This window comes from Haliotis cracherodii, unplaced genomic scaffold, assembly GCF_022045235.1.
Source record: "Haliotis cracherodii isolate W230 unplaced genomic scaffold, xgHalCrac1.p SCAF_14, whole genome shotgun sequence".
NCBI classification, from domain to species: domain Eukaryota; kingdom Metazoa; phylum Mollusca; class Gastropoda; order Lepetellida; family Haliotidae; genus Haliotis; species Haliotis cracherodii.
This window is the reverse complement of record NW_027266269.1, coordinates 14,020,283-14,037,880: the sequence shown is the minus strand read 5'-3', so window position 1 is coordinate 14,037,880 and position 17,598 is coordinate 14,020,283. Positions and strand designations below refer to the sequence as shown.

Genomic DNA, 17,598 nt, shown 5'->3' with positions numbered 1-17,598 from the left:
CATAAAGGCCTTCACCAGGAATTACATCTAACATAAAGGCCTTCACCAGGAATTACATCTAACATAAAGGCCTTCACCAGGAATTACATCTAACATAAAGGCCTTCACCAGTTCCATCAAATAAGCCAACACAAACAAGTGGTTTGTTCTGTCGAATCTACGGATATAAGATTTTCCAGTAATGAAGGTTATCAATACTGAGGTCCTCCTGTATGTTGCCAAACACAGGCTGCCTCACAAAGATTTAGGCCATAGTAATCTCTCCTTAGAATAGACTTTTACATAACATCTGAATTAGTTATTACAATATCAACACAAGAAGCAACCATATTGGAATTTGAAGCAACGTTGCCACAGGAATAAGAGTGATTTTAAAACATCCACTTATTGTGGACCTTAACAGTTTGATCAATGTTTGTCAGAAAATAGTCATTGATACTGACAGGAGCATACATATTAAAACTATGTCACTGCACCAATTAATCCAATTCAGACATGTTCAGCTGTTGTCGTTTCAATGACATGCCTTGTCATGGTGTGTTGTCCTAAAATACACCACTCCTGGCCACAATGACAAAAGCTTTAGGACAATCTGCTCCACCCTGCAAAACAGCCCCAATGAAGAAGATTTTGGACAGTTATAATATATGTCATTATAATAGCATGTGTCTGTCCGACCACAATCATTTGATGGTTTGGATGAAAAACATAAAATTCTCCACCTAACTAACCACCCTTTCATATAAATGGGTTGCACTGCCCAAAACAGATATTTATAATGGTGGCCCATCAAACTATTGCCATGGGTTTGTAGCACTAGCTGTGGTCTTGGTACAGTATATATGGGAGGCCTAGAGCTGTTGGTAATATTACTGTGGGTACTGTCATTTACAAACATGTGACAGCTCTACCGGCTACCATGGGGCACCTTGTCGGGATCAGGTTTGGTCATTTAGGAAAACTGATTTGAGGTGTTACTGGTTATAATGACTACATGGCACCATGTAGTGGCATATACCTTCAACTGGGCAGCAGTCATGCTGTGGAAACCAGCAGAAATGTGACTGTTGTTCCTCATACTACATGTTTTAATTCACAGGGTGATTCATGTCTATGTGCAGAAACGTCATCCCAACATGCCTACATCCCTACATCCCCCATTACAGCCCTTTACTGTCAGCACCCTACATCCCCGTTACAGCCCTCTACTGTCAGCACCCTACATCCCCTTCACAGCCCTCTACTGCCAGCACCCTACATCCCCGTTACAGCCATCTACTGTCAGCACCCTACATCCCCGTTACAGCCATCTACTGTCAGCACCCTACATCCCTGTTACCGCCCTCTACTGTCAGCACCCTACATCCCCGTTACAGCCCTCTACTGTCAGCACCCTACATCCCCATTACAGCCCTCTACTGTCAGCACCCTACATCCCCGTTACAGCCCTCTACTGTCAGCACCCTACATCCCCGTTACAGCCCTCTACTGTCAGCACCCTACATCCTCGTTACAGCCCTCTACTGTCAGCACCCTACATCCTCATTACAGCCCTCTACTGTCAGCACCCTACATCCCCGTTACAGCCCTCTACTGTCAGCACCCTACATCCCCGTTACAGCCCTCTACTGTCAGCACCCTACATCCTCATTACAGCCCTCTACTGTCAGCACCCTACATCCTCATTACAGTCTTCTACTGCCAGCACCCTACATCCTCATTACAGCCCTCTACTGCCAGAACCCTACATCCTCATTACAGCCCTCTACTGCCAGCACCCTACATCCCCGTTACAGCCCTCTACTGTCAGCACCCTACATCCCCGTTACAGCCCTCTACTGTCAGCACCCTACATCCCCGTTACAGCCCTCTACTGCCAGCGTCCTACATCCCCGTTAGAGCCCTCTACTGTCAGCACCCTACATCCTCATTACAGCCCTCTACTGTCAGCACCCTACATCCTCATTACAGCCCTCTACTGTCAGCACCCTACATCCCCGTTACAGCCCTCTACTGTCAGCACCCTACATCCCCGTTACAGCCCTCTACTGCCAGCACCCTACATCCTCATTACAGCCCTCTACTGCCAGCACCCTACATCCCCGTTACAGCCCTCTACTGTCAGCACCCTACATCCCCGTTACAGCCCTCTACTGTCAGCACCCTACATCCTCATTACAGCCCTCTACTGTCAGCACCCTACATCCTCATTACAGCCCTCTACTGTCAGCACCCTACATCCCCGTTACAGCCCTCTACTGTCAGCACCCTACATCCCCGTTACAGCCCTCTACTGTCAGCACCCTACATCCCCTTCACAGCCATCTACTGCCAGCACCCTACATTCCCGTTACAGCCCTCTACTGTCAGCACCCTACATCCCCGTTACAGCCCTCTACTGCCAGCACCCTACATCCCCGTTACAGCCCTCTACTGTCAGCACCCTACATCCTCATTACAGCCCTCTACTGTCAGCACCCTACATCCTCATTACAGCCCTCTACTGTCAGCACCCTACATCCTCATTACAGCCCTCTACTGTCAGCACCCTACATCCCCGTTACAGCCCTCTACTGTCAGCACCCTACATCCCCGTTACAGCCCTCTACTGTCAGCACCCTACATCCCCGTTACAGCCCTCTACTGTCAGCACCCTACATCCTCATTACAGCCCTCTACTGTCAGCACCCTACATCCTCATTACAGCCCTCTACTGTCAGCACCCTACATCCCCATTACAGCCCTCTACTGTCAGCACCCTACATCCTCATTACAGCCCTCTACTGTCAGCACCCTACATCCTCATTACAGCCCTCTACTGTCAGCACCCTACATCCCTGTCACAGTCTTCTACTGCCAGCACCCTTCGTGACCTTCCAAATCACATAACACAACAATACTTTCATACAAGTTGTTTTGGCATTTGGTGGAATATTTCGCAAAAATATCTAACAACAATCTCCACTGATGGTGTAAGACATACCGAGACTTTGTTCAGTTTCTGACAATCTGTGCCTAAGCCTACACAAACACTCAGCACACATACTAGTACCACAATGTTACATACACTCAGCACACACACTAGTACCACAATGTTACATACACTCAGCACACACACTAGTACCACAATGTTACATACACTCAGCACACACACTAGTACCACAATGTTACATACACTCAGCACACACACTAGTACCACAATGTTACATACACTCAGCACACACACTAGTACCACAATGTTACATACACTCAGCACACACACTAGTACCACAATGTTACATACACTCAGCACACACACTAGTACCACAATGTTACATACACTCAGCACACACACTAGTACCACAATGTTACATACACTCAGCACACACACTAGTACCACAATGTTACATACACTCAGCACACACACTAGTACCACAATGTTACATACACTCAGCACACACACTAGTACCACAATGTTACATACACTCAGCACACACACTAGTACCACAATGTTACATACACTCAGCACACACACTAGTACCACAATGTTACATACACTCAGCACACACACTAGTACCACAATGTTACATACACTCAGCACACACACTAGTACCACAATGTTACATACACTCAGCACACACACTAGTACCACAATGTTACATACACTCAGCACACACACTAGTACCACAATGTTACATACACTCAGCACACACACTAGTACCACAATGTTACATACACTTGATGTTATGTAAGGCAAGTACTTATAACCAATAGCAAACCAGGCTGCAAATAATGTAGAGGAGTGTAGAAGTTGTAAGGATTCAAAGATAGCTCATCAATCTGTATATACTGTTGGTTCTGATGTCAACTTGGCCAGTTTGGCATGTGAACAATAGCAAGCAGCATGCAGCAGTGTGTCGGACAGCCTAACTCTGGCCATGGCACCCTGCATATCTGCCCTTGTTCTTCAGCTTTGTCTGTCTGGGAACACTAACTACATCCACCCACTGCGAGTAGGCTTAAAGCCATGCTGGGTACTGAAACGCTATGGCAACGGGAACACAAACTACATCCACCCACTGCGAGTAGGCTTAAAGCCAGGGCTGGGTACTGAAACGCTATGGCAACGGGAACACAAACTACATCCACCCACTGCGAGTAGGCTTAAAGCCATGCTGGGTACTGAAACGCTATGGCAACGGGAACACAAACTACATCCATCCACTGCAAGTAGGCTTAAAGCCATGCTGGGTACTGAAACGCTATGGCAACGGGAACACAAACTACATCCATCCACTGCAAGTAGGCTTAAAGCCAGGGCTGGGTACTGAAACGCTATGGCAACGGGAACACTAACTACATCCATCCACTGCGAGTAGGCTTAAAGCCATGCTGGGTACTGAAACGCTATGGCAACGGGAACACAAACTACATCCATCCACTGCGAGTAGGCTTAAAGCCATGCTGGGTACTGAAACGCTATGGCAACGGGAACACAAACTACATCCATCCACTGCGAGTAGGCTTTAAGCCAGGGCTGGGTACTGAAACGCTATGGCAACTACGAAGTACATACTGATTGTCTTCAAATCAACGTGAGGATGTACAAGGGTCATTGGAAAATAACATACACCTCTGCTTGTCTGCAGCAAATGCAGTGTCCACAAGACTGAATAATGAAGTTTTTATGGTTAAAACGTCTTTTATACTTATCCTGACTCCTACTAATTGCTTATCGCTTCTTCCCGTAAGCTAGTGGAAAGTTCACGTGCTGTGTTCCCAGAGAACAGAAAAACATCTCCCCATACGCATCCTCTCACGCGCAGGTGCACCAGTATCATGTGACCAATCCATGTCACTAATCACTCTCTTATTGTGTTACCAGCCAGCTAGTTAGGACATTTGTTTCTGTGCTCTTAATCCGGGTCTGTTAGTATCTGATATGAGTCCTGACAAGTTAAAACACTATGTTATCATATTCCTCACCACCTATGTGGTTGCTATTACCGTGTTCCTGGTCAATATCAGCACCTAGTTAAATTTATTGATGCAAATCATTCAGGGAAATGTGAAAGAAATCACTGACAAAATAGAAAGAATATAGGAATAACTATATAGGATGTAACAACAGTGTACAAACAAGTAACTTAATTCTGTTCCAAGATAAATAAATACAGATTTGAGAAACTCACACAGATACCTGGAACAGGCGACATTGGTCACAAACATGTTGACCTAGAATAACACAAGCAAATGAATACTGACAACCAAACATAAGCGAAGCAAGCAGGCCATAGCGGTTTCCTTGTGAAATCTGTTTGAAAAATCTTTTCAAAATGTAATATGTCCTATTTAGTGAGACTCCGATAAAACGCATTGTGATATTCTCTCAGAACATAACTCTATGATGAACAAAATAGTTCCCTAGTGCAAGGCTGTAACTGCCACTTTAATATCTCTACATGCAGCTTATCATTTTGACACACATACACTGACATACAAGAGATTGATGGAGTATCAGTCACATGTAGTTTTCACTCAGATCAGTTGTACTTGTGTAATCTCTCAGACCATCATCTAACCTGTTTTCAGATCTATATTTACTTGAATGTCTCATCAAACAGTGTCAGTGCTGAACTGTCCAATAATAGGGGACATGATCTCTGAAGTTCTGTTGCATTAAGATTATTAAACTTTATCAAATAATTAATGTTTAAATTAATTTCATTTATGAAAATTTGTACACTAAAAATGCAAATGGCAGTTAACAAGTCATGTGTATCAAGACAACAAGCATGTCATTATTTCAAGAACTGACTGCACTAGCAACCACACAATGGGAGACCTGGGCAAAGGGAGACAACTTCTCCCCGACACTGGCAACATTGGCGTGAGCTGCACCATGCCCCAGACACACGAGATTCCTCACAGAGTGGAGTCTGTCACACACATCAACCACCCACTTCCTGAACTATGTTTGATAGAAACCCCAGCATGCTAAGGGTGTATTCTAGGTTTTGACATTGACTCTATTAAAGCTGCCACTCATAAATAAATAAACTTTAAATAAATAAGGTCATTGACTTGTGTAATATGTTAACGGCATGGGCAACTGGCTTCAGTTTTTATCAGACTATTTGATAATTAGGGGGCTAGGATTTTGTCTGGAGATAAGATATTTTTTCAGCCACATCTGCAAAACCAGATATATTGTCTGCTATTGTAAGCTATGAGTCTGAATATTCTTTTTCAGAAAAAAAACTTGCAACTGTGTAATTTTTGTGCCAGAATTTTTATTTTTTTTAAAAGTCTGTAGCATAATTATTTTTTTCAAGAATTTTCAGGGACAACTTACTTGTTTTTTACATATTCCCAGGCCCCAGCAGATTATCAAATGGTTGCTCCCTCATTGATGTTCATGTGACAGGCATTTGTCTGAATGTCATGTTGTCAGGTCTTGTATCCCTACTTGTGGACCTGTAACATATCAGCTGCACTCATGAAAAGTCAGAAACTAGTTACATAACTCATGTTTGAAGTTCACAGACTCAGACACAGGTGAGGTGCCCCTCGAGCTGAGACCCCCATACTTCACAGCAGACTGACCTTTGTAGCCCAGGTAACATGCCTTATGAAACATTTCAAAATATTTAAATACAGCAGCACTGAGCATGGCCTACTGGGAGATTCCCATGCTGAGTCCACCGGGACATCCTTGAGCTGCCGGCCTACGCCAGCCTGTCAGGCCACAGCAATAGTCACCTTGTGCTTCAGACTCCAGTAGGGATACAAGACCCTACTAACATAGAGTCCACCTGGACATCCTTGAGCTGCCGGCCTACGCCAGCCTGACAGGCCACAGCAATAGTCACCTCATGCTTCGGACAAACATAAAGTCATCACACTCTTATCACCAGGTCGTATTATTATCAGTGTGATCTATAATTCCTTAACCAAGCAAACAAACTCACACTGGACGGACATCTATGTAAAACATGAGTGATGTGATCCCTTTTCACAACAGACCTACATTATTGCGCCATGACAAAACTGACAGCAGAGCTAGTAGCAAGTCAAACATAGGCATAAGTTAACAGTCAAGTTATAGTGGGGAACTACATGATCAGATACGTTAATTGTAAGTGCCTCTGCACATATAAACATAGAGCTGCATCGCATGTGACTCACTTCCCTTCCTGTAGACATCATCATTCACAGCATACAAGAGATAGAAGGGTTAGCGCTGCGCTTGGGACTAGTTCCTCATAGTTACTGACACTATGTACGTGGTGTTAGAAGGCTACAGCACTGTGCTAGGGGCCCCCTTCCTGACAGCTACTGACACGCTATGTACGTGGTGACAGAAGACTACAGCACTGTGCTAGGGGCACCCTTCCTGACAGCTACAGACACACTATGTACGTGGTGACAGAAGGCTACAGCTCTGTGCTAGGGGCCCCCTTCCTGACACCTACTGACATGCTATGTACGTGGTGACAGAAGACTACAGCACTGTGCTAGGGGCCCCCTTCCTGACAGCTACTGACACGCTATGTACGTGGTGACAGAAGGCTACAGCACTGTGCTAGGGGCCCCCTTCCTGACAGCTACTGACACACTATGTACGTGGTGACAGAAGACTACAGCACTGTGCTAGGGGCACCCTTCCTGACAGCTACTGACACACTATGTACGTGGTGACAGAAGGCTACAGCTCTGTGCTAGGGATGTTCTCCTGACAGCTACTGACACACTATGTACGTGGTGACAGAAGACTACAGCTCTGTGCTAGGGGCCCCCTTCCTGACAGCTACTGACATGCTATGTACGTGGTGACAGAAGACTACAGCACTGTGCTAGGGATGTTCTCCTGACAGCTACTGTCCTGTTGTGTATGTGACATAGAAGGCTACAGCACTGTGCTACTACAAGACACTTGAGATATACATCAGACATCAAACACCATGACAGATGAACAATACAAGCGACACAGCTGACTCTTCCAGTCAACAGGACACAATACTTAACAAAACAGCCAGTTGTTGGTGTTGAACAGCTGCTAAACTAAAGGACTAAAGGACTAACTTGATACAACTGCAGTGTCTATCCAGGGCACTGGGAAAATCAGGTGTTGTTTTAATTTCAAAGTGTAAAGAAGCGGCAAGTTTGTAATAATTGCACAAAAACAAAATATTGCATTGTCAGGAATATCAATTTGTATATATATATCATCACATTTTTAAGCTGAGACTAGACAGTTGTTAGGGACTGGTGATTTATTACAGGGGCTGGGGGCTGGTGAGATTGAGTGGGGTTGGGTGTCATGAAAAAATGACACAGCGAAAGAGGGGACGTCGTAAAAACTTATCACAACTATAATGGGGGGGCCATGACAAAAGGACATAGCTCTATTTTTTTCAAATAAAAAATTATATATTTGAACATTATTTAGGGACTGGTCATTTATTGAAAAAAAATCTTTAATGAATTTGGGTGGGCCATGAAATATGTTACATAAATTGAGGGGGAGGGGCAAAGTAGGATACAGCCCTAAGACCAATCTCACCACCCCCTCCCCATCTCCCTTTATTAAATGACCAGTCCCTTTGCAGCAACAGTTTTACTTGAAAACACAGAAATACCTGCATAAACAAAGTTCATGTTCCATGTGACCTCATTGACTTTTGCCCGGTTAGCCAAAATACAGATGAACTGAGACCCCACCTCACAGATCATGTATGTCTAGATCATGTATGTCTGGATCATGTATGTCTAGATCATGTATGTCTGGATCATGTATGTCTAGATCATGTATGTCTAGATCATGTATGTCTAGATCATGTATGTCTGGATCATGTATGGGGAGCCAGACAGAGTGTTGTGACCTCAGTGTACTGTGTGTTACATTTACCCGTATGGTGTAAATAAACTAAGCTGTTGTTACTGCCAGTTGCCATGGTGCTTGTGTCACATTATTGCATTCTAGGCTGAGGGGCTCCATCAGGGCTCCGTCAGGGGCTCCGTCAGGGGCTCCGTCAGGATGTCCGTCAGGCGCTCCATCAGATCCTCCAGTGGGAGAAGCGAGTGAGACCCCGCATCGTGTAGGGGTAGTCCTCCATCGCCATATCCTGGGCATCCCGCAGCAACATGGCCGCCCTGCAACAACAGTCTCATGTAGAGCCAGGAAAATAACAACCTCATTCAAATCAATATACTCTAATACCTCTCAACTAATATCTCTCTCAGTCAAGATAAACTAATCAGATTCTGCACTGTTGGTATGAGTCATCGAAGTATTGGGAACAACATCTCAGTTTTATGTGTCTGGAAAATGAACATAAATGGGCAGCTCCAAGCAAGAAAATAATGGCTGCACTCTTTTGTGAATACCTTGTCTACACCATGCTCAGCACTGTTACTGGTGGCAGAAGTAGTATAGAGAGTGGGTGTAGTATAGAGAGTTGGTGTAGTACAGAGAGTGGGTGTAGTACAGAGAGTGGGTGTAGTATAGAGAGTGAGTGTAGTATAGAGAGTGGGTGTAGTACAGAGAGTGGGTGTAGTATAGAGAGTGGGTGTAGTACAGAGAGTGGGTGTAGTATAGAGAGTGGGTGTAGTACAGAGAGTGGGTGTAGTATAGAGAGTGGGTGTAGTACAGAGAGTGGGTGTAGTATAGAGAGTGGGTGTAGTATAGAGAGTGGGTGTAGTATAGAGAGTGAGTGTAGTATAGAGAGTGGGTGTAGTATAGAGAGTGGGAGTAGTATAGAGAGTGGGTGTAGTATAGAGAGTGAGTGTAGTATAGAGAGTGAGTGTAGTAGAGAGAGTGGATGTAGTACAGAGAGTGTGTGTAGTACAGAGAGTGGGTGTAGTACAGAGAGTGGGTGTAGTATAGAGAGTGGGTGTAGTATAGAGAGTGAGTGTAGTAGAGAGAGTGGATGTAGTACAGAGAGTGGGTGTAGTACAGAGAGTGGGTGTAGTATAGAGAGTGGGTGTAGTATAGAGAGTGAGTGTAGTATAGAGAGTGTGTGTAGTATAGAGAGTGGGTGTAGTATAGAGAGTGAGTGTAGTATAGAGAGTGTGTGTAGTATAGAGAGTGAGCGTAGTATAGAGAGTGGGTGTAGTACAGAGAGTGGGTGTAGTATAGAGAGTGGGTGTAGTATAGAGAGTGGGTGTAGTATAGAGAGTGGGTATAGTATAGAGAGTGGATGTAGTACAGAGAGTGGGTGTAGTATAGAGTTTTGGTGTAGTATAGAGAGTGGGTGTAGTATAGAGAGTGAGTGTAGTATAGAGAGTGGATGTAGTACAGAGAGTGGGTGTAGTATAGAGAGTGGGTGTAGTATAGAGAGTGAGTGTAGTATAGAGAGTGGATGTAGTATAGAGAGTGGGTGTAGTATAGAGAGTGAGTGTAGTATAGAGAGTGGATGTAGTACAGAAAGTGTGTGTAGTATAGAGAGTGGATGTAGTATAGAGAGTGGGTGTAGTATAGAGAGTGAGTGTAGTAGAGAGAGTGGATGTAGTACAGAGAGTGGGTGTAGTATAGAGAGTGAGTGTAGTATAGAGAGTGAGTGTAGTAGAGAGAGTGGATGTAGTACAGAGAGTGGGTGTAGTATAGAGAGTGAGTGTAGTATAGAGAGTGAGTGTAGTATAGAGAGTGGGTGTAGTACAGAGAGTGAGTGTAGTATAGAGAGTGGATGTAGTATAGAGAGTGGGTGTAGTATAGAGAGTGAGTGTAGTAGAGAGAGTGGATGTAGTACAGAGAGTGGGTGTAGTATAGAGAGTGGGTGTAGTATAGAGAGTGGATGTAGTATAGAGAGTGAGTGTAGTATAGAGAGTGAGTGTAGTAGAGAGAGTGGATGTAGTATAGAGAGTGAGTGTAGTATAGAGAGTGAGTGTAGTAGAGAGAGTGGATGTAGTACAGAGAGTGGGTGTAGTATAGAGAGTGAGTGTAGTATAGAGAGTGAGTGTAGTATAGAGAGTGGGTGTAGTACAGAGAGTGAGTGTAGTATAGAGAGTGAGTGTAGTATAGAGAGTGGGTGTAGTACAGAGAGTGAGTGTAGTATAGAGAGTGGATGTAGTATAGAGAGTGGGTGTAGTATAGAGAGTGAGTGTAGTAGAGAGAGTGGATGTAGTACAGAGAGTGGGTGTAGTATAGAGAGTGGGTGTAGTATAGAGAGTGAGTGTAGTAGAGAGAGTGGATGTAGTACAGAGAGTGGGTGTAGTATAGAGAGTGGGTGTAGTACAGAGAGTGGGTGTAGTATAGAGAGTGAGTGTAGTATAGAGAGTGGGTGTAGTATAGAGAGTGGGTGTAGTATAGAGAGTGGGTGTAGTATAGAGAGTGAGTGTAGTATAGAGAGTGGGTGTAGTATAGAGAGTGGGTATAGTATAGAGAGTGGATGTAGTATAGAGAGTGAGTGTAGTATAGAGAGTGAGTGTAGTAGAGAGAGTGGATGTAGTACAGAGAGTGGGTGTAGTATAGAGAGTGAGTGTAGTAGAGAGAGTGGATGTAGTACAGAGAGTGGGTGTAGTATAGAGAGTGGGTGTAGTATAGAGAGTGAGTGTAGTAGAGAGAGTGGATGTAGTACAGAGAGTGGGTGTAGTATAGAGAGTGGGTGTAGTATAGAGAGTGGGTGTAGTATAGAGAGTGGGTGTAGTATAGAGAGTGTGTGTAGTACAGAGAGTGAGTGTAGTATAGAGAGTGGGTGTAGTATAGAGAGTGTGTGTAGTACAGAGAGTGGGTGTAGTATAGAGAGTGGGTGTAGTATAGAGAGTGAGTGTAGTATAGAGAGTGGATGTAGTACAGAGAGTGGGTGTAGTATAGAGAGTGGGTGTAGTATAGAGAGTGGGTGTAGTACAGAGAGTGGGTGTAGTATAGAGAGTGGGTGTAGTATAGAGAGTGGGTGTAGTATAGAGAGTGGGTGTAGTACAGAGAGTGAGTGTAGTATAGAGAGTGGGTGTAGTACAGAGAGTGGGTGTAGTATAGAGAGTGTGTGTAGTATAGAGAGTGGGTGTAGTATAGAGAGTGGGTGTAGTATAGAGAGTGAGTGTAGTATAGAGAGTGGGTGTAGTACAGAGAGTGGGTGTAGTATAGAGAGTGGGTGTAGTACAGAGAGTGGGTGTAGTATAGAGAGTGGGTGTAGTATAGAGAGTGGGTGTAGTACAGAGAGTGGGTGTAGTACAGAGAGTGGGTGTAGTATAGAGAGTGGGTGTAGTACAGAGAGTGGGTGTAGTATTGAGAGTGGGTGTAGTATAGAGAGTGGGTGTAGTATAGAGAGTGAGTGTAGTATAGAGAGTGGGTGTAGTATAGAGAGTGGGTGTAGTATAGAGAGCGGGTGTAGTATAGAGAGTGGGTGTAGTATAGAGAGTGGGTGTAGTATAGAGAGTGGGTGTAGTACAGAGAGTGGGTGTAGTATAGAGAGTGGGTGTAGTATTGAGAGTGGGTGTAGTATAGAGAGTGAGTGTAGTATAGAGAGTGGGTGTAGTACAGAGAGTGGGTGTAGTATAGAGAGTGGGTGTAGTATAGAGAGTGGGTATAGTATAGAGAGTGGGTGTAGTATAGAGAGTGAGTGTAGTATAGAGAGTGGGTGTAGTATAGAGAGTGGGTGTAGTATAGAGAGTGGGTGTAGTACAGAGAGTGGGTGTAGTATAGAGAGTGGGTGTAGTATAGAGAGTGGGTGTAGTATAGAGAGTGGGTGTAGTATCGAGCATGTTGCCCATGAGTATTACTGGTGAAAGGGAGGTAACTCTTACTTCCTGGCCTTCATCTCCTTGTGTCTTCTGATGCAAATAAGGGCAAAGACAGAGATGAAGATTGCGGGCACGATGATGCCCATGACAATGAGGGCCACAAACACTGTCTCATCCTTCAGAGTGAGGTGATGGAAGAACTCCTCTCTGCTCTCTGTGGGGGGTAGACCACTGTTTGGAGTTGTGTGACCAGGTGTTGCTTGAAACAAGACACTTTTACATTCAATCTACATTGTACATTGTTTGCGACAGTGGTGTGAATTCTGAGTGGTGTGATAATATATCACATCCTCTATTCCAAATGCATGCAGGACGAACTGAAATGACACTTACCATGATCAGCAAACATTTTGGTGAGTTATACAAAAGCTTTCCCTGTATCCCTGATGTAAGTAACAGTTAAAGAATTCCCATGTGGGCAAAGAGAGATGTCAAAGTAGTCCAGTAAACTTGAGAGGCAATGTTAGGTATCAGCTTCACGCCTATCTTAGTGGAAGCAGACATACATCTAGGTGTGGCCAAAGTTGAACGTTTGAAGGTGTTGAACATTAACATACAGAATGAAATATAGGTAGATATATATGTAGCTATGACACATTACCACCTGGATCAACGGACGATCAATAACCCAAAATAGCATTTTTTAGTGTTTTGGTTTGGGATAAATTTCCATGAAAAAAGACTGTAATTATAACATCCACAGACAAGTGCTTGGGAGACGGTTGACATAACACATGGTTGTGATGGATGAACATATGGATGCTTGCCACCACAGATGATGATATACAGACTAGTCATGTTATTCTGATGATCAATCATCATCAGTGGTGAATCGGTTCCCCTCTACTGATCCAGTGAGTGATTCTGAGTGCCCTTCTTTGACATAATCAACTGTGGAGGAAAGTGCTCTCTCATATCAAATTTTTATTCAAATGTTTAAAACATTCCTTTTTAATCTAAAAATAATTGAACAAACACATTCATGATTAATTTGAAATTAATCAAGCATTTCATTTTGGGAATAAGAATTACCAAACAAAACATATTGACAATTTATGGAAAATACAGACAAAAAATGGACACCCTGATTATAATCAATGATTGACTAGGTAGGTAAAACTGATGAGGACCAGTGATTGATGAATGAAATCCCAACCACTTCCCACACATTAATTGATAAGCTGTACCTGACATGTTGAGTCTTCTGACGAGGTTCAGCGCAAAGGCTTCAAGTGGGAGGGGTGTGGTGGAGGTGTTCATGGTCGCAGGTCAGTCTGCCCACATGCTGGACATCTGCTGGATATACACATTACACACTGACCACTGTACTCCACAGCGTGGTCTGATGCTTCGTATGGAAACAACCAGTAGATTCACAAAGATCCCCCTTTGTTGTTCTTATTCCAGGATATTTCATCATGTTTATAAATCTGATGACCAACAATGTTATGAATATGGAATAATAATATAGGCCCTAGTTTGGGAACATTTCTTTATCTTCCTGTTGAGTCAGTTATGAAAACAGTTTTTTTTAACATGATCAACAGAGGAGGCAAAAACACACTCCGGACTTGTTCTCTCTACAGTAGCAGCTACCGGCTACGCCCCGGACTACAGTAGCAGCTACCGGCTACACTCCGGACTACAGTAGCAGCTACCGGCTACACTCCGGACTACAGTAGCAGCTACAGGCTACACTCCGGACTACAGTAGCAGCTACCGGCTACACTCCGGACTACAGTAGCAGCTACCGGCTACCCTCCGGACTACAGTAGCAGCTTCCGGCTACACTCCGGACTACAGTAGCATCTACCGACTACACTCCGGACTACAGTAGCAGCTTCCGGCTACACTCCGGACTACAGTAGCATCTACCGACTACACTCCGGACTACAGTGGCAGCTACCGGCTACACTCCGGACTACAGTGGCAGCTACCGGCTACACTCCGGACTACAGTAGCAGCTACCGGCTACGCTCCGGACTACAGTAGCAGCTACCGGCTACACTCCGGACTACAGTAGCAGCTACCGGCTACGCTCCGGACTACAGTAGCAGCTACCGGCTACACTCCGGACTACAGTAGCATCTATGCTCCGGACTACAGTAGCAGCTACCCAGGCAGTCAACTTTATCATTCTGCCAAAATACATCTTCAAATAAAATAATTTGTGTACACAGGAAAATGTTTGGGAATTAGTGGGTATGAAAAATGTTTAAAGTTTCACTTGTGGAAGGTCAGCATTGGAATTTTATATTATATGTTACAGTAGGGAGTCAGTGTATGTATTGGTCAGCAGATGTCACACAGTACAGCTGAGAGAATGATCAGTGATATCGTAGCTCCCCATCTGGATGTCCCCAGTGTGTGTGTGTGTGTGGTGTGTGTGGTGTGTGTGTGGTGTGTGTGTGTGTGCGTGCGTGCGTGCGTGCGTGCGTCCGTGTGTGTGTGTGTGTGTTGGAGGGGGCAGTAGATGTCACACAGTACAGCTGAGAGAATGATCAGTGATATCGTAGCTCCCCATCTGGATGTCCCCAGTGTGTGTGTGTGTGTGTTTTTTGGAGGGGGGAGTTGAGGGTGCTAAATGAGATTTGATAGTGATTGATTGAGGTTGTTTCAGTAGAGACCAATCCTTGACTTGTTTAAATTCATAATGTTGTACAAACAGTAGGCTATATTAAGGGTACGTGTGAATGTCGTCTGGACAAGCGATGGGGGGACGGCTCAAGTTTCGCCTACGAATATTTAGTGACAACAGTCAGGTTACAGTTGTGTTCGTGATTCCAAACCGTATTATAATATAAATCTATCCTCGATAGAAAACATTACATCACTGCTGGCGATGTTGGACGAAGAACACGGTGATGTTTACTTACCAGTCGAATGCAATGTCAATCTAATTTTCTTCTCTAAAGGGAGATAACCAATGAAAGAAGGACAGTATACCACTAAAACATATTGCAACACTGAAAAGAAATTATATAACTTAATTCTCTTCACAGTGAGAAAGCATCGATAGTTAAATAAGTATTACAAGTTGTCGCACGTGAAATAGATGTGCACATCTGCATGGCACACCAGTGTCTTGTTTTAGTTGTTGCTATATCAGACGGTTTCTAAAATTACCCCTCAGAAGACTTCAGAAGATTTTTTGTTGTGGCGAATTATGTTTTCAGCTAATGACTGACAACTTCATCTATATTTACCAGCATTTTCTGGGACAATTATTTTTAAAAAAATCCCAGGAATAGTTTCTGTACCAACATGTATTATATATTATGAACGGACAATCGGAGTTAACATACGACAACAGGCACTGATCGAGATGCCTGGCTACTGTCTGACCACTGGCTTGTATGGATACTGACATGTCTGACGTCTGTCTTACTACTGGCTTGCACGGCTACCGATATGTCTGGCTACTGACTACCGACATACCCGGCTACTGTCTGACTACTGGCTTACATGGCTACTGACAAGCCTTGCTACTGCATGTCTGACTACTGGCTTGCACGGCTACTGACATGTCTCTCTACTGTCTGACTACTGACATGGCTGGCTACTGTCTAACTACTAACATGGCTGGCTACTGTCTGGCTACTGGCTTGTATGTCTACTGACATGGCTGGCTACTGTCTGACTACTGGCTTGTATGACTACTGTCTGACTACTGGCTTGTATGACTACTGACATGTCTGGCTACTGTCTGCATGACTACTGGCTTGCATGGCTACTGACATGTCTGACTGCTGTCTGACTACTGGCTTACATGGCTACTGACAAGCCTTGCTACTATCATGTCTGACTACTGGCTTGCACGGCTACTGACATGTCTCTCTACTGTCTGACTACTGACATGGCTGGCTACTGTCTAACTACTGACATGGCTGGCTACTGTCTGGCTACTGGCTTGTATGGCTACTGACATGGCTGGCTACTGTCTGACTACTGGCTTGCATGGCTACTATCATGTCTGACTACAGTCTGGCTATACTGGCTTGACTGACTACCGGCACGCCTGGCTACTATCATGTCTGACTACAGTCTGGCTATACTGTCTTGAATGACTACCGCCTTGCTAATGACATGTGTTACAAGTTCGTTGTTAAAGAAAATGAAGTAAAGAGGACACAAATTACATCCCTGTCTTACACCTCTGGAAGTTGAAACAGTCTGCTTACTTGTGTCAGTTTCTGTACATGGATTTACTGATGAATTCACACTTTGCAGAACATAAAACATGTTCCCATAACAACCCTTCATTCCAAGTAAATCCAAAAAACTTTACCTATCCACGAAATTCGGAGGCTTTCTTGAAATCAACGATAGCACAGTAAAAACGGCCCTTCTAGTTGCATATGTATTTTGAGCACAATGACTGTAAAATGTACATATTTATCAGTGGTAGAATAAATAAAGCAAAGAAAACCAGATTGAGATTCCGATATAAAAGCATTAATTTCCTTGCATGTTCTCAACCTTGTTTCCAACAGAGAAGTAACTAACTTGCCAGTACCATTAAAAGGTAAAACATATTTTTTATTTATTATTTTCCAGATTTGCATGAAGGACTTATCACACCTAAGTTCCACGAAAAAGGGATCATACCTGTATGTAATATAGTAATTTCAAAAAGAGAATGAGGAAAGATCATGCATACTTGAAAAAAAAACTCTGGAGGTAACCAGTCGTCCTCTCCAGGCGGATTGTCGAGTTTCAAGTTGGAAATGGCTTCTTATATCTCGTATAAAGTGATTTCGACCCATAAAGCATCAATAAAAGACATTCTGCAAATTACACAAGATTGGTTGTCAAGAAAATGGGAAACCGAATAACCAATTCAGAAAATCTTGTTTAGTGGCAGTGTTTGATAAGTTT

General features: G+C 43.9%; 3 protein-coding genes across 4 annotated transcripts; 1 reads left to right on the top strand and 2 right to left on the bottom strand.

Moving 5' to 3' along the window:
- Window positions 1-994: 994 nt before the first annotated feature.
- On the top strand, window positions 995-2,872 carry LOC139460234 (mucin-2-like). Its single transcript, XM_071241741.1, has one exon. It carries the CDS (start codon window positions 995-997, stop codon window positions 2,870-2,872), a length of 1,878 nt encoding a protein of 625 aa, XP_071097842.1.
- Window positions 2,397-15,626, bottom strand: LOC139461019 (uncharacterized). 2 transcript variants are annotated; one of them, XM_071242500.1, is made up of 4 exons: window positions 15,597-15,626; window positions 13,908-14,016; window positions 12,724-12,919; window positions 2,397-9,135 (listed from the first exon to the last, which is right to left on the bottom strand). In XM_071242500.1, exons 2-4 carry the CDS (start codon window positions 13,978-13,980, stop codon window positions 9,039-9,041), a joined length of 366 nt encoding a protein of 121 aa, XP_071098601.1. In that variant the 5' UTR covers window positions 13,981-14,016; window positions 15,597-15,626; the 3' UTR covers window positions 2,397-9,038. The 2 variants fall into 2 exon arrangements, with proteins under 2 accessions (XP_071098601.1, XP_071098602.1); XM_071242501.1 differs by having other exon boundaries at window positions 13,908-14,013.
- Window positions 9,375-12,348, bottom strand: LOC139461260 (uncharacterized; the record flags this gene model as incomplete). The annotated part of the gene is made up of 3 exons (XM_071242897.1): window positions 9,375-9,397; window positions 11,217-11,286; window positions 12,298-12,348. Coding segments are annotated over 3 exons (144 nt in total), but the record flags the coding sequence as incomplete, so codon positions are not given.
- Window positions 15,627-17,598: the final 1,972 nt, after the last annotated feature.